This window comes from Phalacrocorax carbo, chromosome 4 (genome assembly GCF_963921805.1).
Source record: "Phalacrocorax carbo chromosome 4, bPhaCar2.1, whole genome shotgun sequence".
NCBI lineage: Eukaryota > Metazoa > Chordata > Aves > Suliformes > Phalacrocoracidae > Phalacrocorax > Phalacrocorax carbo.
This window is the reverse complement of record NC_087516.1, coordinates 69,879,518-69,903,063: the sequence shown is the minus strand read 5'-3', so window position 1 is coordinate 69,903,063 and position 23,546 is coordinate 69,879,518. Positions and strand designations below refer to the sequence as shown.

Sequence of the window (23,546 nt, the reverse complement as noted above, 5' to 3'; positions counted from 1 at the left end):
TCTGGGATTAATCCAGTTTATCTGAAGAAACCCTCCAATTTGTTGTAATATGATAACTAAGTAAATTTCCCATAATCTGCTGAATTTTAATATGCAGGCTGTTAAAAGAACATGGAGTGATCTGACAGATACCTCAGAGGAGGACCATCACTTGGCTATGGCTGTAATCTTTTTTGTTGTCTCTTTAGTAAGAAAATCAGGTCACCTCTTGTTTTATTTCTGGATCTGATACGTCTTTTGTGTGAACACATCTTTTTGTTCTTTATGTATGGTACCTTACAGGATTCTGGTCCATCAAAAAAACCAACCAAACAAACAAAAAAAACCCACACCAAAAGAAGCTATGGTACAATATGATAGTGTAAATAAATATTTTATGCTTTTATCAGCCACAAAAAGGGTGCATCTGTGTTGCATGCCTTTCCTCTATATTTTTTACTATTATGTTTAATAGCCATAACAATATATTGAGGCTTCCTTTTTGTATATTTTGGGGTCTTTTCAGGATAAGAACTCTAGATGATATGTAAAATATGCCATATTAAATAGACTGTAGACAGTATCACATCTGTTCTTTATACCTGAGTAAGAGAGGTCTGTCCTCATTCTGGTCAAGATGGGTATGTAAAAGGTAGAGATGGGAGGTAAATTTCCAGGGCCTGGCTATGTGCTCTCTGCTGGGCAGGGTTGATGTGGAGTGCTACCATTTGGGATGCTAATGCTTCCCACTCCCCATACCCTCATCCTCCACATCTTGAAAGGTAAAAATGACAAAACATAGTAGAGAAGAAAGACCCATGTTTTGTACCAATTCTTGTGCTAGTCACTTGAAAGATTAAAAAAAAATACAATGCAGTTTAGTCACGCTGATATTTCTCTAGTGATAGCACTTAAAATAGGTTCATCCCTACCTTTTGCCTATGTCTTAGGAAAAAAGTAGTGTTCTTCACACTTTTAAACTGTGGAATAGTCTAAAATGTATTCTACTTCAGGTTGTTGCATTACTTCTTTGGATGCCTTTTTGGAGAACATACAGTATACGAATGGCTGTATTTTGACTGTAGAAAATTACTCTCTATCTCCATGTTCAAAATGAAGTTTGGAATAATGATACAAACCTTAAGAAAATAATCTGCCCATGTCTGGGAAAATCTGGCTTTTGTGTTCATCAAGTTTAAATTAATTCCCTTTTACACTTCTGTGTCATAATTCTCTAAAGTGTGGACCATACGAATAGGTTTGTTCAGAACGGCTGTGCTAGGAAGTCATGGTTGGGTTTTCTAGCGCTTAAGAAATTTTCTCTTCAGAAACCTAGCTGTTGCAATGCCCAGCACTGAGCATGGCACTCTTCAGAAGACCTCCCAGGAGCAGTATTCCTGCTGTAATGAACAGAGATATTTCCTTTAGATATGACTAGAATCAAAAATAGGGATGGAAGAAGCTGGAAAAAAGATGAACACAGAACTCATGGGATTTCTAGGTACACCATGTTTGACTCGGTGAAAGGGCTTAAAAATGTCTGGCGCTATCTCTCTGGAAGGGTTTGATCCTTCTGCAATGCTGGAAAGGTGGTTTGAATCCCCATGTGCTCTTGCACTAATGTAGTACCCATTAGGATGGAGGTGAAGCAATAAGTGTGAAAACCTGGAGCTGTGGCAAGCCAAGTTCTGGTTTTGACCTTCTTAGTGTTGGCCCATCCTTTAAATAAAGGATAATAAAGCAGCGTGATCCCTCTTAATCTAATCCTCATCAGACTCATCCAAGGCAGTAGGTTGTACCATGTCAGCTGCTAGCGTCGGCTGCCTTCTCCTTAGAGAGTCACAGCAATACTTGGGTGTATCAAATGTCATTTCCATGAATGTTACACATTGTGTTCCTGAAAATGAAAATGGAGTCATCCGCACTTGTTCAAAGCATGCTTATCTCTCTCTCTCTGTGTTTTTTCCCTCCATCATGGTACAATAACTTCTGCAAAATTTCCAGTGCATATATCAAGTTACAGATTAGTGCAGCCCCCCGTGGTTCTTGGAACAGCACGGGGCTGTTTTTGTTTACCGGTGACATTTATCCTCTCATTTCCTTTTGGAAGCATGACAGCTTCTCACTGTCTGATGGGGGATGTACTTACAGGACCTTCTTTTCATGCCGTGTCTGACGATAAACACCCTGTTGCATCGTATCCATGTCTGCTTGCTATGGAGCCACTATTACTGCTTTCAGCAGTCAGTCTGGCAGCCACTTAGCTGGGCAGGAAAGCAAAAGGGTTTCTAAGTACAATTATCTTCTCTTGCAGGAGGAGACCGAGAGCGGATGACAGCTAATCATGAGACATACCTTCTTATGGCAAGCACACAGAATGACATGGAGGATTGGGTGAAATCCATTCGCAGGGTTATATGGGCGCCATTTGGAGGAGGTGAGTCAGTGAGGGAACATGCAAGGTTCCCAGATACACAAAGACACGTAGAGGTTCTTCTGTCGGGTCTCAGTCACAGCCAGAGTTTTGAAGTGGAGGAGAACGGTCTAGATCTTTCAAAAAAAGTGGAGTAAACCCTCTGTTTTCACTTGCAATGCAGGTACCAGGCATGCCCCCATGCAGAGGTCTCAATTAAAAGGCTTTAAACTGTCTGGAACCACTTTGCTTGGTGAGGATAGCATGATAGTGCATTACTAAGGCATGGGGATGTTTTCACAGAAGGCGGGTCTTCTATGAGATCAGCTTTCCCACAGGGAGAAGCAGGGTAATTGGTCACTAGATAAAAGACCGTCCATGTGTTTCATAAATGTCTGTTACAAGTAGTTGTCTGTGGTTCTCCTGCAAGTGACAGCTAAGACCAGTAAGTAATAGTATTATATAAAGCTATGCACTCCAATGTAAGCCTCAGAATATTAGCACTAGCAGTATAGGATAGATTCTTTTTCTTTTGATTGGCATACCCAGTAATTTCAGTAGTACTGGATCAAAATTTATTGTCAAATGTCTAGTTGGCTTTTTAAAAAGCTCTCTCATGTTGAATGGGCTGCAAATTATTATCCTCATTTTCATCATTATTATTCTGGTGATGTCTAAATTACTATAATACAAGTATGATTGATATACTTGCACAAAATATCAGTACATTACTCAGTCTGTTCCTCGGAGCTCTCAAATCTCCAAGTTGGGGGACAGAAATATTTTTCCACTACGAGAGAGCACCTGTATTGCATCAGACACTTTTTGGTCTTGACTGCAGGCTGCTGGAAAAGTAAGTCAGGCAGGATTGTCTGTGCTGTTTCATGACTGAGAAGTGCAGTTATCACTGAAAACTGTGATTGCTGACTGCAACTGTCATTTTCTCAACTGCCAGGTAAACCACAGGAAAGAGGATGGGAGGGACTGGAGGAAACCACCATTTTAAACAAAACTGTTATTGTAAGCCACCCATCTTCCTTCATGCTTTATTCAGGTCACACAGTTCTTAGGAGAAGGCTTTGGCCTCGCTGGTGGGCTGTGCTTAGGGACTTGGTCAGCTAGGGCCTGCCGGCACCTCTTCAAACATGACTGTCTTCTCTTTGGCTCCTCCTGGGGAAACGTGCCCTGGAAAGATGGTGCTAAGCAGTCAACTCTCTGGGATCTGGCCCTATATGTTAATAAGCTAGCATTGTCCTGGATCTGGGCATGTAGGTCTTACAGGAGAATGTTTAAAAAAGCAAAACAAAAAACCAAACCCCAAAACCCACAAAGTGAAAGGTTTATATTAAAAGGCGTGATCTTCTACAAGCATACTGAGTTGGTCTGGGAGAGGGGAAGCGGGAGGAGCAGAGTCTTCTGTAATTAGGTTAGGTAAGAAATCTGCTTTTTTATGTAGCACAAAGATTACCCATCCCCAACTTCCTCTTTGTAAAGCAGGCCTCATGTTGAGGTCTTCAGTGTTCTACTCCAGTCTAGTAACAGCATAAGCCACTGTGGCAGTAATAAATTTGGGGGCATAACAGAACTGGATTTTTTAAAGGGTATCTTTGTGGGGTTTTTTGCACTTGGCTTTTAGAACCACAGTATCTCTCTGTGGCAAATAATGAGGAAAGGCAATCTTGCAGTTCTGCAAGTGGAGAAGTGTCTACGTTTTACAGGTGGGGAGCTGAGATGAGGTGAAACTGTTTCTAACCCAAGTCCATGCACAGAGATAGAAATAGAAACCAAATCTCCCGAGTCCTGACCTTTACGCTTTCTTCATCAGCCCCTCATTTGCTTTTATAGGGCAAGAGCTATTTCTGGTTTACAGCTGGGAATCCTTTGAGCCACCACGAAAATTCTCAGGGCACCATCACCGTTGTAGGAGTGTTTAATGCCAGTTACTAAGGGAAGCACCTGGCTGAAGACTTTGCATGCTGATTTGCATAAAAGAAGAGATGGGTGCAATCCTTGAATTACTGTTTAAATTAATTTGTAATTAAAACACTTCTAAGCATGTTCTTTTTGTTTTCCCAATTGGATTTCTCAAGCAAATACATTGACTTGGGGTTATTTGTATCAGGAAGCAAACAGTTAACTCCCTGGAAAACATAAGAATAGACAGAAGGTGATTCTGTGTTTAATGTTCACAGAAGGTTTGATCATGATAACAAGGCAAAAGCAGTATTGTGGGATGTGCCACTATTAAGAAACTATGTTTCTAGCACGTCCCCCATTTTATTAACTACTTGTTACTTAAGTTGATAGTTGGAGTTATCTTAACAAGTCTTCTTAAGCCCTATTAACTGTTCTGTAATTATATATGGCTGGACACACTCATATTTTTATTATCCCTTGCTATGCGGATGTTGCTACAGCTGCTGCAACAATCTGACCCTTCTAAAGAACAGCACTTCTGGCTTAAGTTGTCTAAAAGCAACACAAAATTATTTCAGACAGCTAATTAATCAAACCACCAGTTTTATATCAGCTTCCTAAATTTTAGTACTAGATGGTAAACCACAATAGTCTGGTGTCATACAAGTCAAGTGCCACTTTGAGTAACATATTTGAATTTTCTGGTTCTTTTAAGCATTATAAGCAAGCTCTGTGTGTGTACGCACGCTCATGCAACAGATATGTCTGAGCCTTGGTAAGCGACTAATATTTAAAGTTTGTCTGGCAGTGGGAAAGGACTCCTGGTACCAGAGCAAGGAGCTCTGTAAATGAATAACCAGATCATTAAATCGTTATTTGTTAACCTGTGCTAGAAAAAGAAGGGGGGGGCAGGTGGGAATCTGCTAAGGTGATCAGAAATGGCTTGGATTTTGCACCAAAAGAATAAGGTGACTGTGGAAAAAATTCTGAAAGGGGAAATAAATGTAAATGAACCAGAGTATGTAATGCCTGTTTGCACATGAAATTCCTTTCCTGATTAGATTAAAAAGGCAATTTTTTACAGGAGGAAAAGGCCTGAGCTCTAATTGCAGAGCTTGCAACAGAGGGGGAGGGAGGAGGTGAGAAGAAGCAGCATGAGCATTTTAGCAGGGTAAGGTCTGGCACCTCCTGCGGGAGCCAGGCGTAGCCTGCTTGCTTTTCAAGCTGCTGCACACAACAGCCACCTGAAGTCAACTCAAAGTCACCCGGAGGAGCAGACAAAACTACGTTGCCGCAGCTCCCTCCTCTATGTCCTTTCCCTGCACCTGCTGCACGCAAGGGGCTGGCGCAGGCAGCAGCAGCAGCCGTGGCTGCCATTGCCAGGCGTGGGACCGGGAGGGAGCGAGCAAGCAGAGCATCCCCGTGTGGAGGCACGTATTCCTCAGCAGCTCCCAGGATCCTGCCAGCAAAGATGCGCTGCTGCTGCATCTGACGTGTCTCTCCCATGAGAGCTTCTTGTAGTTCGAAGGCAATAAAACGAGCAAGAAGCCCATGAGGACATCAGACGGGAAGCTGGGTATATAAAAGGCCTTTTGAAAGGAATCTGTTATAGACGGGCTTTCGGGTGAAGGGGCTGTTGTTTTCGCTTCTCGGTTGCTGAGATAAAGGGAGCCAGCAGGGAGTATCGTATCCCAGAGGATTCTTCGGTGGCCTTTTTGCTATTGTTCTTCCCTTTCCCCTTGTGGACCGCGAAGTGCTGACCTTTTCCTGTGGAACTGGAGTCTCTGCCACTCAACCCCCTGTGCCAGCTAGGAGGAAGAGGTCTTTCTCCCCCTCCATCTGTGCAGGCACTTCTGTTTGAATGGAAGATAAATATTTTTGCTGAAACTCTTTTGTTGTGACGTTCCTTAATAGACAGCTTTCTCGCTGCAGAAAATAAAAGAAACAAAAGGAAACAGAGACAGAAGGAAATTGTTCCCCAAAGCAAAATCAAAGCAGGGAAGAGAACATTAAAATCACTTCAAGCCCTATCTAAGATCTAGAAGACCACAAATCTCCTAGCTCCAGAGGAAAATACACTATCATAAAAACTCCTCAGCAGTCAGTAACAATGATCAGTCGTGGTGTTTCATCTGGATGCAGCTGGTAAAGGAAATCTTTGGAGGGACGTGGGGGCTCTGGCCTGTATGATGCCTGAAGACAGAAATGCTGGAGTCCGCAGCCCAGGTGCCTTAGCAGCAGCTCCTTTCATTCCTAAAACTACTTATAGGAGAATTAAACGGTGTTTTAGTTTCCGTAAAGGTAGGTCCATTCTGTCGTGGTGTTCTGCTTTGCTAGTGAAGCCATGGCTTCTGAGAAGTCAACAGGGCTGTGTGTGCAGGGGCAGATGAGAGCACTGAAACAAAAGGCATTAAGCAATGCAGATGCCAACATTCTACGAATTATTTATTTACTTCTTTGTTCATTCGTTTGTAGCTGGCAAGCTGATACTGTCTCCTCTACATAATAGCCCATGAATGGGCTGCCTGAATGAGATGGCTTGAGACAAGATTATTGCAGAGCCTCTGAGCAAAAATCAGTGAGAGCAGTGGGGGAATCAGCCCTGTGATGCTCTGAGTCACCTATTTGTCTGGCAGAACATCAGGGGAAAGAGTTTGGGTTTGCATTTTGTCTGTCTGTGTGGGAGGAGGAGGGAGAAGAGAGGGAGCAAAGCAACATGATAAATGTGCATCTGTGCAGAAGACTTAAGTCCCTGGATTCAGAGATTTCTGATGAAGTGTAGCCCTACAATGCACTGTCTTGCTGCAAGTGCTGCATTGCCACTTCACCCTGCTGCCCTGCAGCCTGCACTTTCCTTTCCACCTGCTGCATAGAGATGTTTAAAGCCAGTTTTATTCTGCATTGCACATACTGCTGTTGAAGCAGAGCATGGCAGTACTGGGGGAGGAAGGCAAAGAGGAGGCTGGCTTTCAAATATGTCAGCTGGAAGGGAAACACATGTCTGAGAAAGAGACATGACAAGTGATGATAAGGTGCCATGATGCTTGGGAGGGGTGGGGAGAAGCTACCTTTATGATGAGGACAAAAACTTTGCGTGGGGAAGAGGAGAACATTGGTGCTGCCTTAAAAACTATGCTGGACAGAGAAATCCAAGTGAGAGGGCTAAATTGTCATGTTGTTCCGAAGTGTGAGAAATGATCTTACACAGGGCTTCTACAAACACAATCATCTTTATCTCCTGCTCCTCCCTAAACTGTTCCTTCAGGCTGCCGTTTGCAAGACCATGCAGCAATTTGCTCACAAGAGTTGGTAGTGAGGTAGTGGGGTCACTGCTTTTGAGGGTTGTGTTGTGCACAGGCAGTCAGAGGCAATGCCTTGAAATGAGGGATCATGACCAATGAGGGACTCACTGCAGAACTACAGCAGAGATCACCTATCATCTGCAGCTGAGATAGCATTGAAAGCTGTTTTCAGGCCAGCATTTCCCTTGGTTGCTGGAGTTCAGGCCTGGAGACTGGCCAGGAGGACATGGATGTGTCTGCATGAAGTGTGCTAGTGCATTTCAAGGTGTTGGTGTGAATTAGAGCTGTCTGTGCCCCGTTTATATGCTTAACTATTTGAGAAATGTTTGGAAGTTGAATAAAGGATTAACTGATAATTTTGTAGACAGCTGTCTGTGCCTGGGGTGCTCCAAGAAGAGCTTCAGCTACTGATTCTTTCCCTGTACATTCTGACACAGAAATTCTTCATGGCTAAAACTCTAGGTGAAGATGCGGCACTTTGGGCAGAGGACAGCATAATGGAGGCCATGCTGCTAATTTACTTTCTTCTACATATCATTTGTTTCAGTTGCTTTCTTATACATGTTTACTGTCAAGAGTGTTGTCACAAGGCCCTAGATCAGAGCTGTAGAACGCTGGGTGCACATGTTTAACTAGGTCCATGTCCCACTGAAGTCAACAGAAAGATGAACATGAACTGGAATTTCAGTCAAGCCTTTACTATGGTTGCACGGGCAAATTAGGCTAACTACACTTGTCTTATTAATCAGTATACTGAATTCTTATAACTTCATTTGCAGATTGTATACCTAAGTATAAAAAAAGGCAAAACTTCTGCAAACCTGGCCTGCACTTGCATAAAGCAGATCAGTTAGTTCTAAGCTGTGCAATACGATGGAGAAAATAAAATTAGCAGAGAAAACCATTGGGTAGTCACTGGAGGCACTACAAGAGATGACATTATATTTAGGCTGAGATACATTGTCATCTTCACTGATGAGGGTATAGAACCCTTCCTGGAAATCCAGATGAAAGCTGCATTGTTATAGGCACCGAAAAATTGTCAGACCTATTTGGAGGTCATGTCACAGGAGAAGTCAGTGCTCAGAGGGCAGCATCTGAACAGAGATAGAGCCAACCATCCTTAAAATCCAATTTAGAGAAGATGCTCTCTGTTTAAGTACCACCACAGGAACCTCCTGAGAGCACATGCAGGGTAAGTGGGGAAAGCAATAATTGAGGGTAGCTTTGCTGGCGCGTAGTCGTGAGAACATTGAATAACTTGGTGAATTTGGGTGAGCAGAGCTTTGGAGGAGGAGGTGGCATTGGCCATGGCCAGAGAAATGGTGCAGGCCCTGTGATGTGATGTGATGTGATGTGATCAACTGTGATAAGTTCCTGCTGATGTTTTTAAACCTGCATCCCCTCCTTTCCAGCCTGTAGCTCATTCTGCTCTTATTACAGAGTTGTTTTTTCTAAGCAGCAACCTCTGGTGTGCAGCTGTACTAAACTCCAGGGCAGGACTTTATCCTACCTTACCTACTGCTGGTATCACACTGACTGTGGGGTAGGAAAAGGCACAAAGGAAAGAAAATGAGACAGGTGGGAACAAAATTCTGCTACCACTCTTTTTGGTGGTATTTTTCCTCTCCTGTACATTACAAAATTCTGTAGAGAAAATACTCCCTGCCTTTGTTCCACTCAAAACAGCACTTATTGCTGGAGAACACCGGAGCAGAAAGCTGAAAATAAATCATACTTTAAAACTCCATATTAAGTGTTATGTGGCCATGATATCCAATTCTGTGTGTTATTTCAGGACCTTTGTTCCCAGCCCTGCTGTTGAAAGCCATTCACCTGATCTGTTATTTTCACTGTCAATGAATTACTGATGTAGAATTGAGAGCTGCTTAAAATTCTCATCCAGCTCTAAGCTGAGTTCCTTTGACCTTAACTGACTTTTTCTGATCAGTGAAGCCCATAGCCTCAGAACTTGTTTTAGAAGGGCAGAGATCCTCTGCTGCACATTGAGACAACAGATGTACAGGCGTGGGTACTTTGTTGAAAGCATCAACCCTCTTTGCTTCATGCTGTCTGAAAATTATCATCTGAATTGCTGAGGGGTGGCTTGGGAAAGGCAGAAACTTTCTGACTCACTGAGTGCATGTGCTGTGGTAGAGCTAGAGTGGCAGTTTGGCTTTTTCAAGCTATTCTTTATAGAGCAAGGAGACAAAACTGCTGCTTAGATAGTTCTCCTTTTTTCTTATTGAATCAAAAGCTTGGAGTCAATAGGCTTGAGATGTGACCCCTGCCTGTGTCCAGTAGCTAAGGAAATAATCAAGTAATAGTGTTCTTAGATTTTAAAAACATACTCTTAAGTGTGAATATGTACCATTGAAAATACCACAGTGCTTTCACAACTCTCGAGTAGCCATACGCAGAATTTGGATATAGCACTGTAGTGACTTTCATAAGCATTATGGGTACCTGTTAGGCTTGGAAATGCAGTTTCTCAAAATGTTTACAAAACTTCTGTCACGGGAATGTTCTAGTTAATGAATAACTGCTCAGCATGCCCTTTACTAGCATGTGATTTTCCTCTTTGATGTTATGCATGATCTTGGTTTAATTGGATATAGCTTTAAAGACCTATAAGAGCCTCTCTGGAAAAGTAGTTCTGCTGATTAAATCTAATGACTGGTCAGAACTGGAATCCTGTACATTTCCCTGCCTTCCTCCAGCTGTGGGGAAGCCAAGCTGTGCCATTCTGAACGTCAGGGTTTCCTGTTGGTTTTGTTTGTTTGTTTCCCCTCTGGCACCCTGTCTCAAGGATAAACCAAGCCACAGGTCAGCACTTGTGCATCTGTGCACTTCTGGATTTTAGAGACATTAAGATTTGTGAGGAGAACTTGGGTTTGGATTAAAACAGGAATTATGAGAGCTCTTTTCTATCTTCTTCTCCACACAGGTGTTCTTGTTTAGTTACTGTAGTGGAAATTTACTTTTTAAAAACAGCATGTGAAATTATCTCTGTGGTTTTGGTTATGTTGTAGTCTCTGTAACTTGGACTGTCTTTTCCCTGCTTCTCTGTAAAGGAGATGCTAGTAGTTACCAGGTACAGTTGATAGTGTTCGCCGTTGTCTGCCTCTGCCAACCACTAAGGTAACTGTATGTTTGCAACACAATTCTTCACAGCGTTGCCTTTGCTTCATAATAGTCAACATCTATAATAAGCTATTAATCTGCAATATCTCTGTAGTAGTTAGTTGCAACATAAGAGGGGATAAAAGCATTAGAAAGGGACTGTGGAAGAAGGTGCACCTTACAGGGCAATGATAATAGCTTTTATTCCAAAGCAGTGAAAGACCCAGCAGACACCAGAAAGATGATGAACAAGATAAAAGTTATGACAACATGATGTGGAAGCAGAAGTGTCATGTTTCTGCCACTTCTGCCCCTGGCAACAGAGTACTTTTCCATAAGGCATCAGCAAGTCAATATTTATGCAGGCTTATCATTACTGATTTCTTTCATGGCCAAGTGCTGCCTGGTCCAGTGTTCTGCATTTGTTAGGTGGAGGAAATACTTCCTTTGGAGAAGTTCAGCCTAGTCTCTGAAACCAGACCTGCCTGAGATGAATTCCAAAGCCAAACAAATTGGAGAATGCAGAGTGTAGTAAATGGTGACTTCAGAAGCACTTCAAGGTGTGACATGGTGATTTTCCGTGAGACTTGGGTCTTAACTTTAGGTTATTACATAGTTGTCAGAATTACCACACTAGCTATGAGCTTCCTAAAGCTGAGTCTGGAGATCCTCATGCCTGTGAGGTAGATGCCATATTATCACAATTCATATAGATGGGGAGCCAAGTCTCTGAGTGTTTATCTGACATGTGAGGATGGTGGGGCATACAACTACCCCTCTGGCCATGAAGTATGTATGCAGTCAGAGTCGATGCCAGTGTGTTCTGAGGATTGTGTAGGATCTGAATCCGTCAAATCCGAGACAACTGCTGTAGTTGCTTCTATCTCTTCTTTAGGCATTCCTAGCTATGTGTATTTTTTGGAGTCTCTATAAAAGTCCCTTAATTTGCAATGTACTTTATTGCAGTCAGTAGTAGAAACAATTCAATGTTTATACTTAAGGGACCAGAACCAGGAAATTTTAGGCTCTGATTTGGATTAATTTTTGTCTTTTCTGACACTGGTTACCTCTCCATCATATCAGGTTTTATTTTTCCTCAGATATAGGGGGTTTTTAAGGTTTTCTTCATTCAGTACCTGTATTTGCTGCTACAATACAGAACCAAGTTTGTCATATCCATTTAATATATGTCACCTTTTGTAAGTGAATCACTCATTACTTTCTGTTTGTCTTAAAAAGTACTGTTTGACACTTGTTACAGACATATTAATGCTTTATGGTTGCCACCTGTTTTCAGTACATTTTGTGTTGTGGTGCATCAACAATTTATAATACTATAGAAACAGTTTTTGCTCCCACTGTGCAAAAAACCTTATTCTGATTTTATTCATTATCTATTAGACATGATTTGAAAGCCAATTCTAAAATGAAGGGGGGAGGGGAGGGGAAAGGCAGCATCCCCAAAAAATGTATTAATAGAAATTGAAAGCTTATTCATACTAATTGTACTGTCAATGGGTATGAGTTGTAATTGTACCTCATATAATTAGAATATCCTAGCTTATACTGATTAATTTTGTTTGAAAAGAGGTAAAAACTCTTGTGTTTAAAACAAAGAGATCTCATGGGCTCTTGAAGGGAAGTTCAGACTGAATGTTCATAGGACAAACTGGAGTAGGATGGCCAAGTCTTACACCTAAGAAGGAATAACCCCAAGGAAACAGCTCTGCAGAAAGCACCTGGGTGCCCAGGGGGACAGTAAGCTGGGCATGAGCCAGCAGTGGACCTGGCAGCAAGGAAGGTTTGACAGCAGTCTGGGCAGTTTCAGCAGGAATGGAGACAGCAGAGGGAGGGAAGTAATTAACCCCCTCTGCTCAGCACTTTTAGACCATATTCCAAATATTGTGTCCATTAGAAAAAAAAAAAGGTGGGGTAGTGGGGAGGTAAAACTGGAGGGAGTTGAGTAGAGGGCCACCAAGATGCTTGGGAGCTAGAACACACACCCTTTGAGGAGAGGCAGAGGAAGTGGGGCTGGTTCAGCCAGGAGAAGGGACAGTTTTGGGGGCAATGAACAGCAGCCTTCTTGTGTATTAAGAAAGACTTTGAAATCCCCAAACTCCCATAGTCACACAGATTCCCTAACTGACTTTCAGTGGACCTTCCTCCTTAATTCCACTACTTTCAGAAGGAGGGTCTAGAAAATGGATTATTTCCTCTGCGTTGACCAGCAGCAACCCCTAAATCAGACAAATACAAGAGACACAAATTCATATAATACTCCTGCCATCCCCATAGGCAGTTTGCAGGAGGTTATGAAGGTATGTAAGAATTAAGAAAACATACTTTAACTCCTCTGCCAGCATGAAGAGGCTGCTTTTTGCGACTTTGCAGACACCGAATATTCCACATCAGTCAGTATTTTTCTAAGCTTGACTCACTCTGAAATTTCAAAAATTCCTTCTTTAATTGCTAATTGTTGGGTTTGGAGTTTTGTACAACATGAAAAAAGTGAGCTAATAAATAGTGACTGTGTGACATTCAGTCCTGTTACCCACTGCTGTTATTGGCATCCACAAGTGCGGGTACCATGGAAATCACAAAATATGCTGCTCTGCATCTCAGAATAGTTTCTGGATGTCTTAGCTGAACATCAGTTACTCTCTCTGGTTATTTCCTGTGCTACAGTAAAAATAATTGCACTTAAATACAAACCCCAGACCTTCAGTATGGGTGACTGACAGCTTGCTACCCACATACAATAACACCCTGGAGCATATGCAAATCTGCTTTCCCCCTACAACTGAGATGTGAGTTATCTTTCTTTTGTTGGAGGAAAAATGTACACATTGAAAGTTACCCTGAAGGATGCTTCAATCTGAATGCTACCTTAGCTTGTGCTTACTTGTTCATGTAATTGTAATCTATGGATGAATGAACTTTTTGGGCCAAAAGCAAAAGCTGACTAGCTCAACTTTGGGCTTTCTTTAGAAAAAGCAATCCAAAACAACTCTGTTCTCCTTGTTGAATACTTTTAAACCAGTAGGAACTTTCTACTCATTAAAGGGCACAATTTGACTTACTGCTTACCTATAGTGTAGGTAATTGGAAAAGGAGTCTTCAAAGCATAGGTAGTTATTTGGTCTTTAGTTTCTGATCATGACTGCCTAGAACTATTCATTGTCTTGCTATATACAGAAATTGAATTGCCTCACTTCAGCCTCAATATTATTCAACAAAAGGCGGTCTCAAGAGAGAGCTTCCATCACAGATGACATGCCTGAACACTATCGTGATGCTGTGTATGATGGCTGGCTCTGCAGTTTGAAAGGGAGAGGCAAAATAAGTTATGAAGAGTAGCTGTCTTTCCAGTGGTAGTGATGATATCCACAGATCAGAGTTTAAGTTAATTCTGTCAAAAATACCTCCATATTCTTCTGAGGTTAAATTCGAATGCAGGTTTCCTGCAGTTCATCTGACATATTTCACCTTTCATGTCAGGAGGTTTTTTCATACACAAAATTTATTGTTGCTAAAGCAGACAGTAATAATGCAATTGGTAATACATCATAGGAATGGTCTTTGTTTATGTGGGAAAACTATTAATAATTTGGTTTAGTAGGAACAAAAGCCTGAGTTATATATACAAATCTTTTGCCCTCCATGTGTAAAGGTAATGTTTATATGCTATTGAAACTAATACAGGAAATACTTTTTTTTTTAATAGATAAAAGAAGATGGAGATGTGTATCACTTTTAAATCAGAAATTTTGTGATGGAAAATCCTATCTGTAGCATTTCTGTGTTTTCTGTGCTTATGGTCTGAAAAATCAGTATTTTACTTTAAATAATGTTTTTTAACATTGTTGTAAAATATGTCAGTGTTGTATTTCCATGAGAATATCAAAGATGAAATCGAGCATTTTATTCTCAAGAAAGGAGTAGGTTAATTTTCTGTTCATTTAAATTACCTGTAAATTGCATGGGTTGTAATAGAAGACGCAGCCTCCTCAAATGTTTTTATGAATCTCAACCAAGTCACATGTCTCTCTTTCATGCAGGTATTTTTGGCCAGAAACTGGAAGACACTGTCCGGTATGAAAAGCGATATGGGAACCACCTGGCTCCTATGTTGGTGGAACAGTGCGTGGATTTTATCCGACAGCGGGGGCTAAAGGAAGAAGGACTTTTTCGACTGCCTGGGCAGGCTAATCTTGTCAAGGAGTTACAGGATGCATTTGACTGTGGAGAGAAGCCTTCTTTTGACAGGTAAAATCCTCCAGCTGTCCCCCACTCCCCGAAACCTAGACAGGACGTGATCTGCTGCACTGGCTGACCCACGGTGCTGTAAAACATGTGGCAGCAACAGATAGAATGGCATGTTTTTGTAAGTTTTTTCTGTGTGTTTCCTATTATCACTCTAAAATGTCTTCTTTTTTTTCTGACTTTGATGTCTGATTTCAAAGCATTTCTGGAGAATTTCCACTTGTGAAAAGCTGGTTACAAAAAGTATTGCTAATGGTTTCCTTAATAAAAAATATCTGGATTGCCTTGATCTCAGTATCATAGGAAATACAGTGGTGATGCTGGCATTTAGTCAGTTCCACAAAGGAAGAATTTATCTTACCACCAATTTCAATACGTTCTGTTACCTATAAAACAGACTGGAAAGGAAGTCTACTTTTATGTATTTCTTTAAAATGTTGAGCCTTTGGTCTTAAAATAAAAGCTGCTGACCATAATAACAAACCTATGTACTTTTGAGGGTCCAGGTCCAATTTGTATTCACATGTGTATACAGTTTTGCAAAGCTAATGAGAATTTTCTGGGCCAAGGAGAACCCAGTCCTGTTCACACAGCTGTGTATGACTCTGTCTTTTGTAACATTAATTTTTTTGTGCAAGTTCAGCTGTCCGCCTATAACACTGATAGCTGTAGTCACATATTCAGAGTGTGCAATCAGAGAAATGGAACCAGTCGATTATGAATGCCACAGAGCCTTTTTAACTCTAATTAGAATTAACACAATGGTAACAAAACTCCAAGAGACTGTTGAACAGTGGATGTCCTCAGTGTGTGCCTAAGTGACATCCATAATACACCTCCAAAATGCAATCAGGATACTTCACTCCCATTGAGTGTCTAATGTGTATTTGGAGGAAGAGGCAAGTTACATTTATTTTGTGGGACCTTGGAATGATAGCAATGCAAGTAACAGGAAGGAAAGCATAGCTTGATCAAAAACATGCCATGATATGAACCTGATTGCTGGAAATCATTTACCTCCCTCCCTTCCCTATTCCTATGAAGTGAGCAAATTTGTTATGCATGAAGGTATGTGTATCACACGCACGGAAGGCAGACATCTGTAATGCTGTTTTATCTCCAACAGTTTCCTCAGTCCTGACCCTCACTTTAAGAAACATCAAGAATTTATAATGCTCTGGAAAAGAAAAGTGAATTGTCTTCCTATGAGGTTTATTAGTTTCTCCTCAAAAGATGAGAGTTAGGATAATTGACCAGAAAATAGCTTTAAGAAGCCAGAGAACTGTGGGAAGTGACGGTGTTAGCTGATAAATGTTTGTAGCATACTCACTGACTGTTCAAATACTGTGAAACTTATTTTAAAATGGTAAAGAAGCATCCACTGGGTATGTTTTCATTACTTGGGTATTAAGATAAATATTATCTCTATTATCTCTACTCTGCCCTAGTGAGACCACATTTGGAGTACTGTATCCAGTTTTGGGCCCCCCAGTTCAAGAAGGACAGGGAACTGCTCAAGCAAGTCCAGGGGAGAACTACCAAGATGATCAGGGGACTGGAGCATCTCCAGTCTTTTTTATGAGGAAAGACTGAGAGACTTGGGTTTGTTCAGCCTGGAGAAGAAAAGACTGAGGGGGGATCTTACCAATACTTATAAATATCTAAAGAGCTGGTGTCACGAGGATGGGGACAGACTCTGTTCAGTGGTGCCCAATGACAGGACAAGGGGCAATGGGCACAAGTTGGAACACAGGAAGTTCCACCTGAATATGAAGAAAAATTTCTTTCCTGTGAGTGTGACAGAGCAGTGGAACAGGCTGCCCAGGGAGGCTGTGGAGTCTCCTTCCCTGGAGACATTCAAAACCCGCCTGGACGTGGTCCTGTGCCCCTGCCCTAGGTGTGCCTGCTCAAGCAGGGGTGTTGGATGAGTGTGATTCTGTGATCTCCAGCAGTCCCTTCCAACCCCTATCATTCTGTGATTACTGGTCATGTCTCTGGCACAACCTCTACCAGAGATACAAGTAGGCGAATGGCAGAAACAAAAGGTTATTATTTCCATGCCTGTAAGCCAAATAATTGTGGAGGAAATGCTTAAGAAAACAAGCCACCCACCAAACTCCAGGAAGATGATGTACTGAACACCCCACTGAGAGGTACAACTTGAAAGAGGTGTACAAGTACAATGCATTCAAAACAAATGAGACCAGGGCTCAGCTACATACGTTGGTTTTTTTTTTTTTTGCAAGGTTATCTAGCAACATCTGTAGCACACACTAGTGAGCCCCAGGATCAGGTATGCTAGCTGAGCTTTAGCAGATGAAATGGAGGAGAGATTTTTACATGCAACTGCTGTGAAGAAGGCACATGATCTCTACTATAGCAATTAGAAACATCAGCAGGAGTTGTCTATAAATCACTGGTCCTGCAGTTCTGCTTCTGATGCTGAGAATTTATAGGACCTTGACCTTGTATGTCCACATGTCTCATTGTGAAGGGTACTTTTTCTGTTTACTTTTTCACATTTGAGTCTGGAGAGGTGTGATTTAGGTGTAGGAATTGTCCAGAAGTAGGCAGACACAAATTCTGTTCTGATCTCTGCCGCTGTTTCCACTGGACATCTACTTTTTTCCTCCAACCTTTTGTTCCATTTATAAACTTCCGAGGTGAAGTTCATTTCACAGTGTTGACAGAGTGCCTATGTGATTACCTTGTTTTGGGGTAACTTTTCATTCTCCAGGTTTGATGCAACCTGTTTGGCAGGTTGAGCTCTTGGAAAGTGGCCACAGTATGAAAAATTGCTGTAGAGAAAAGAGAAAAATATGTATGTTAGGGGTCCATGCTTGCTTTCTCTCATGAACCTCCTGATCCATTGTGTTTAATCTGTAATTCTATGTTATTATTAGTCAAAAGTCCGGTGGTGCAAAATCTGCCTAGGTTATGTTTATTAATTAACATTTTGCTTATTCTTATACATCAATAATAGTAAAGATTTTTGCAGTTAGAGCTGAGCTGGTGGCTTTCTTGATGGGGCATGAAACCCAATGGAATCCAGGTCATGCTTCCATAGCAGTGCTGGCCCACCAGCTCTGACTGGGAGAAAGACTAGCTGCTATCATCAGTGTTGGAACTAATACAAAGAACTGATGTTTGAGGAGTTTGCCGGTTTTTCATACTGACATTTTTTCTGTGTATAAGTGCACATAAGTCAAAGACTTTGAAATGTGTGTGTAGGTTTGTGTTTACGTTTGTGTGAGAAATTATTAAGTAATCCTTCTCTTTATGTTTTCTTAGCTAATTCAGTAAAATACGTAACTTGTAGAATTAAAAGCAAAAACAAAGGTAAGATTGTACAGCCATGATTAGTACTCCTTTAAAATGGCATCTCTGTTTTAAGATGGTTGCACCATCTTAAAACACCTTACAGCTGTTGGGAGATGGAGTTCAAAGGCACAGATCTGCTTTTTTGCCCAGAGTTCAGCTGCTGTCCACGGTTCTTTGGAGACCCTGCCCTTCTCCCCTCTTGTGTTCCTATCCATACCCCTTTGGCAAAGAAGACAGTAGAACGAATGCAAGCAGAACAAATGTGGCAAACTTGAAAGAAGTAGTAAAATAGCTTTGCCCAAAAGAAAATGCAGCCATGTTTTGAAACATACAACATGTTTGATAAATGGTAGCTCTCACATGAGTTAGCAGTTCTATACTGAAGTCAGTTACAAAAACGCAGAGTGGATCCAAGACAAGTTGGAACTGGCAAAAACCGTCATGTATTAATTTGATTTTGATCTTATAGTTGGATAAGTTGTCACTGAAGAATCGTGAGCTATGTGTATGAGAATGGAACCGGTATTGGAAATTTCTCAAACTCATAGAATGAGAAAAGCCGGTATCTGATCTGAAACATCCAACACCCCGGCCTCCCTACTATGAAAACTGGAACATCAGCATTTCTCATAGTCTTGGAAAGGGGAAGTGCAGCTGCTGCAACTGAAAACTGCTGAGGCCTTTTGTGTGAAGGAAAAAAAACCCTGAAAATTGTATGTGGGTTTAAAAACAAAAATCAATAAATACCGCACTCCCTCTGTATGTATCTGCATATATTATGAAATCTGCTTTAAGGAACTAACAGTGTAATTAGGCAATTGCTCACGCTTGCTACTATTTGAAATATCCTTGGTATTTCCAGTACAGCTCCACCTCTGTGTAAAACTGCCCCCTCTGGGGAATCCATTTTGCTTGTCCTTGGGGTATTTGCCTCTCTCTGCTTGTGTGGCTTATATTTTAAATTTAAAGTCCCTCAGCTCCTTTACAAATCATAAATTTGTAATGATACAAAGTGGATTATGACTAGTTGTTCCATAAAATTAGCATAGTGATTATGGCGCTGCGCAAGGAAAATAACCTAAGGGTTTGTTCTCCAATTTTGGATTTCTCTCTGTGTGTTACCTCTTTCCATCTATTGTTCATCACAATTACAACCAGATGACAAGACAGTTAAGATTGCTCAGGGAGAAGAAAATATTTGAAATGTCACTGAAACAAATATTAATACTTATATGATTGATTGATGCATGTGGCTTGGATTTTCATAACTCCTATCACTGATGCGTATAGTCCAGTAGTTCAGAAGAGCTTAAATTTATATAGCTCACCTGCCTGAGTTTGCGTGTATGCACAAGAGAGAAGGAAAGCACATAAATGCATATTTAGCAAAACAAAATCCCTATTACAGTCTCTCATAGGTATGGATTCATCTAAAGAAGAATGTAGTACATTATAGGACAAACCATTACTTACTGCTCTAGTCACCATTGCAATCAGTTGAGAAAAGGGTATGTAAGTGTCAGTACTTGATAGCTGGCAAATGCTTACTATTATTTACTGGAGCCAAATAATCCAGAATGTAGAACGGGTATGTTACTGTGCATTTAATCGCTGGGATTGTTGAAGCAAACTAAGACAACGATGAGGATGGTACTAATGTAATATCCTCCAGGTGAGAAGGACCACATGCACAATTGTTATGCCCCTCCAGAGACAAAGAATGTTTTAAAATTTTGGTGAATGCAAGAAATTGGACCTGTCTCAGTGGGGCTGCAGTCTGTACTGGCACTGTACACACTGCAACTAGACATTGACTTGGAAATCACTGGTTATGAAAATTGTTCTTTTATTTTCCAAATACAAGCCTGTACATAAGAATTTTTTTGTTTAGAAGCAGATAGTTCCCCACAAGGAAGGGGCTTTATTCCTTTCCTAGTGGGAAAGTGCAGTAATCCCTAAACAAAACATTTTTATGTGAAATGTAGTCTTTACTAGAAAGCTGGTTCCTGCCAAACACAAATGGCCTCAGGCCTGTGAAAATTCCTGTTCGTTTCTGCCTGTTCCAGGCTTCATTCCCTGATCCTTGCAGTCTGCTCATCAGTTACACCTCCGGAGCTACTTCCACCTCCTTTCTAATTCCAGCCCTCTTTCTAACCAGCTAGCAGAAATAACCTCTGCAGATGGCACAACTTAACGACATAGTCTAACAATTAAATACACGTTTGGAGACACATTTCTAGCATGATGCAAGGGTCATTAAATCAGTTTAATTGGTGTCCTGCTGTAGGATAGTGTGATTTTATTATTGGCAGTGAATGAACATTTGTAGTTGCTTCACAAGAATTTCAGTTTCAGAAACGGATTTGGTATGTCAGCTGTGATTTAAAAAAAAAAAAAAAAAAAGGCAGCCAGGTATTTCACTTGCTAATGGCAAATGATTTCTTAGATGGCCATGGTCACCTTTAAGAAAGGATGACACTTCGTCATCCTTGATGTGGAAGGTCTGAGAGTATGCTTTTTAAAGCACCCTTACCTAGGGTTGCAAGATTTGTGGCTTTCTCTTCCAGTAAACAAGAACAGGTAGTTTATTTGTGGTGGTTTTCCATGTTTTATATATACTTGCAATCCCTGCAAAATCTTGCAGGAAATTAACAGCCTTTCTGAACAACCTATCAAAAGATAAAATACTTTAGTGGCATATTCACTGAAGCTGGTTGATTTTTTTTTTCCTGGTGGGAACCCATCTATTTCTTAGGCCTCTGCCCACCTTACTTGAAAGCACTTGTGTCTCTTTTTAAGGATCTATACTTTTCTAAGTAATTTTTATTATCCTTCCATAGAGTTTGTCTTTTCATTTGTCTGTCCTAAATTGCTGTCTTTGTTGCTGCTCTTAAAGCATCACCCTCTAACCTGAATGAATTGGCTGCTGTTAAAATTACTGAAGTTGATGTCTGACTTGGAAATAGAGTCTGTCAATCTTCAGGATTCCTTGTGGTGCTTACTCCCCTGAAGGTGTCCCTGGAAAGTGGCATGGATTGTAAAAATCACAAGCACAAGGACAAAGGAGCAGAATGTGTGTTTGGTTTTATCCCTGGCTAAACAGGGAAAGAATTGAGATCAGTGTTAACTTAAAGTAAAGCAAGGCTCTTGTGGCAGCAAGGAGAGGAGGACAGGGGTTAAAATGGTAAATGCTTTCATATATGTTTCACAAATTGTAGGCAGAATTTCAGCTGGTACTTAGTATTTCAGCTGGCATGACACTGCTTGTACTAGATATGCATTATATAGGAAAATGACAGAGTGAGTAATGGTTTGAAGATACCTATACAGGGGAACAAAAATCACATAGGGCATTCAACGAGTTATGTTATGCATTTGACCTGACCTTTGCATTACTAGACCAAAGCCTGACTCCCAAAATCTGTTGAACTACTCCTGATTCATCGTAACATTACTGAACACAGGCTTTGCCCTCCTAGCTTCTGGGTACTGGCTTCTCAGCAGTAACAATGCTCTGATTCTCTCTACACGTAATTATGTACATTTGTAATATCGCCCTGATGTTGCTTACTCAATGTTTCATCACGGGTTTATCACAGGCCCTAGCTGCCTGCAGATTGGCAGCAAAGGTACACACTGGGCAGCCACTTAGGACCTCATCCTCCCATGTCAGGAAAACATCTGCGCTGGTCTGAGAGCTGCTCTACAGACCTGAATGCAGCTAAGCAGGGACACAGTCAGCAAATGTTGTGGGTGCAGGATATGTTGGTGAGGGAGACACTCTGTTTCTGGGACTGTGATCTGTGACATCTGAAATGATGGAGCTGTATCTAGTACCAGGAGGTACAAAACTATTCGAACTGCACTGTCCTCTTTCATCTTATTACCCATACTCCTAAATTGAATTATAGCCTCACAGCTTATTGTTCCCTCCTGTTTCTTCTTTATGCAAACTGTTTATGTGTCATCGTGATCTAGAACTATTTTTGGCAAGTATTAATCATCTTGTAATGTGACCTTGTCCTGTTAATATTTCCTCTCTGTGAGTTTACGAGGAGCTTGTTGGCTTTGTGCTCTGAAGTGCTGACTCCAGCTCTCTGAACATGCTGTCTGCTTGTCCAAGTGTGATGGTTATGCATGGATTTCTGGTGACTTTCCGGGCTTCAGTAATTTTTGTTTATGGTAGAGAGGGTGAAAAACTCCAGGCGGTGTAATCGGTCTGACAGCCACTTCCACAGTCTGTGGTAGTACAAAGAAAAGTGCTGTCAAAACAGCAAAGCCATGAGGGATATTAATGACAAAGTTCAGATGAATGGGGCTTTGAATATGTGTAGTCTGATGACTAAGGAGAGGCTGTGGCACATTGCATTTGTAATGCTTTTGCATGGACAGTGGTGGAGTGGGGGATGCTCCTTTGGAAACATATCCACAGTAAAGCAGTATTAATGTTTTGGTGAGGTGAGTAATCTTTTTCAGACTTCCCAGCACAACATGCCAAAATAGACTGCTTCTCAGCTTCCTGATGCTTTTTGTGTTGCATTCAATTTTTTGCCCCATGCTTTGTCATTCCCATTTCAAGTTTGTGCACTTGGAGAAAATCCATCTCAGTTAATGAGGGTTGTTCCAATTTAGATAACAGAGGATTTTTTGCTGGAATTGACATACTCTATTTTAATACTTGTTAATGAATACCTTTAATCATGTTAATTATGAATGTGTAATCATGGAACACTTTGACATTACACTGTCAGATAGCATAAGAAATAGGTATGATCATTAAGTTTCTGTAGCTGTAATGGTTCTAGAATATAAGCAAGGCCAGCTTTGAAGGGAGAAATACTGCCTTGTCTTAAACTGATCAGTTGTAGCTGGAAAAGGTTCAGGAGGAGAAGGTCCTCTACAGGCCCTGGAAAGATCTACCTCTTACAAATTACACAAACGCCCTCAAGGCAGGTACATAAATGCTGTTGGGTGACTTAGACTGTGGACAGAACACTACAGACCGGAAAGGGAAATAAATGCTCCCAATCCTCAAGAAAGCTTGCAGTTCAGCACTCCTTTGAATCTCACAGCTGTCCTCTGTGGCTGAAATGTGCTCAGTGGTATTTGTGGATTGAAACACCTAAAATACAGACGGATTAAAACTGGAGTCTGCCATTTTTAAGTTTCCCTCTGTATTAAAAAAAAGGGTGACAAAAATAATACTAGACTGCAAGGTCTAAACAGGT

The 23,546-nt window shown here is 41.2% G+C and overlaps 1 protein-coding gene across 6 annotated transcripts in view; it reads left to right on the top strand.

Annotated features, from left to right (window-relative positions):
* The window catches only part of ARHGAP24 (Rho GTPase activating protein 24), a 224,414-nt gene that overhangs the window by 188,074 nt on the left and 12,794 nt on the right, over positions 1–23,546 (top strand). For 5 of the 6 annotated variants that reach the window (XM_064450382.1, XM_064450385.1, XM_064450384.1 and 2 more), the window contains 2 exons: positions 2,294–2,416; positions 14,793–15,000. In XM_064450382.1, the coding sequence (XP_064306452.1) occupies positions 2,294–2,416; positions 14,793–15,000 (331 nt within the window). Of the gene's footprint in view, positions 1–2,293; positions 2,417–5,447; positions 6,611–14,792; positions 15,001–23,546 lie in introns of those variants that run through there. The other variant, XM_009507586.2, reaches the window with a different exon arrangement.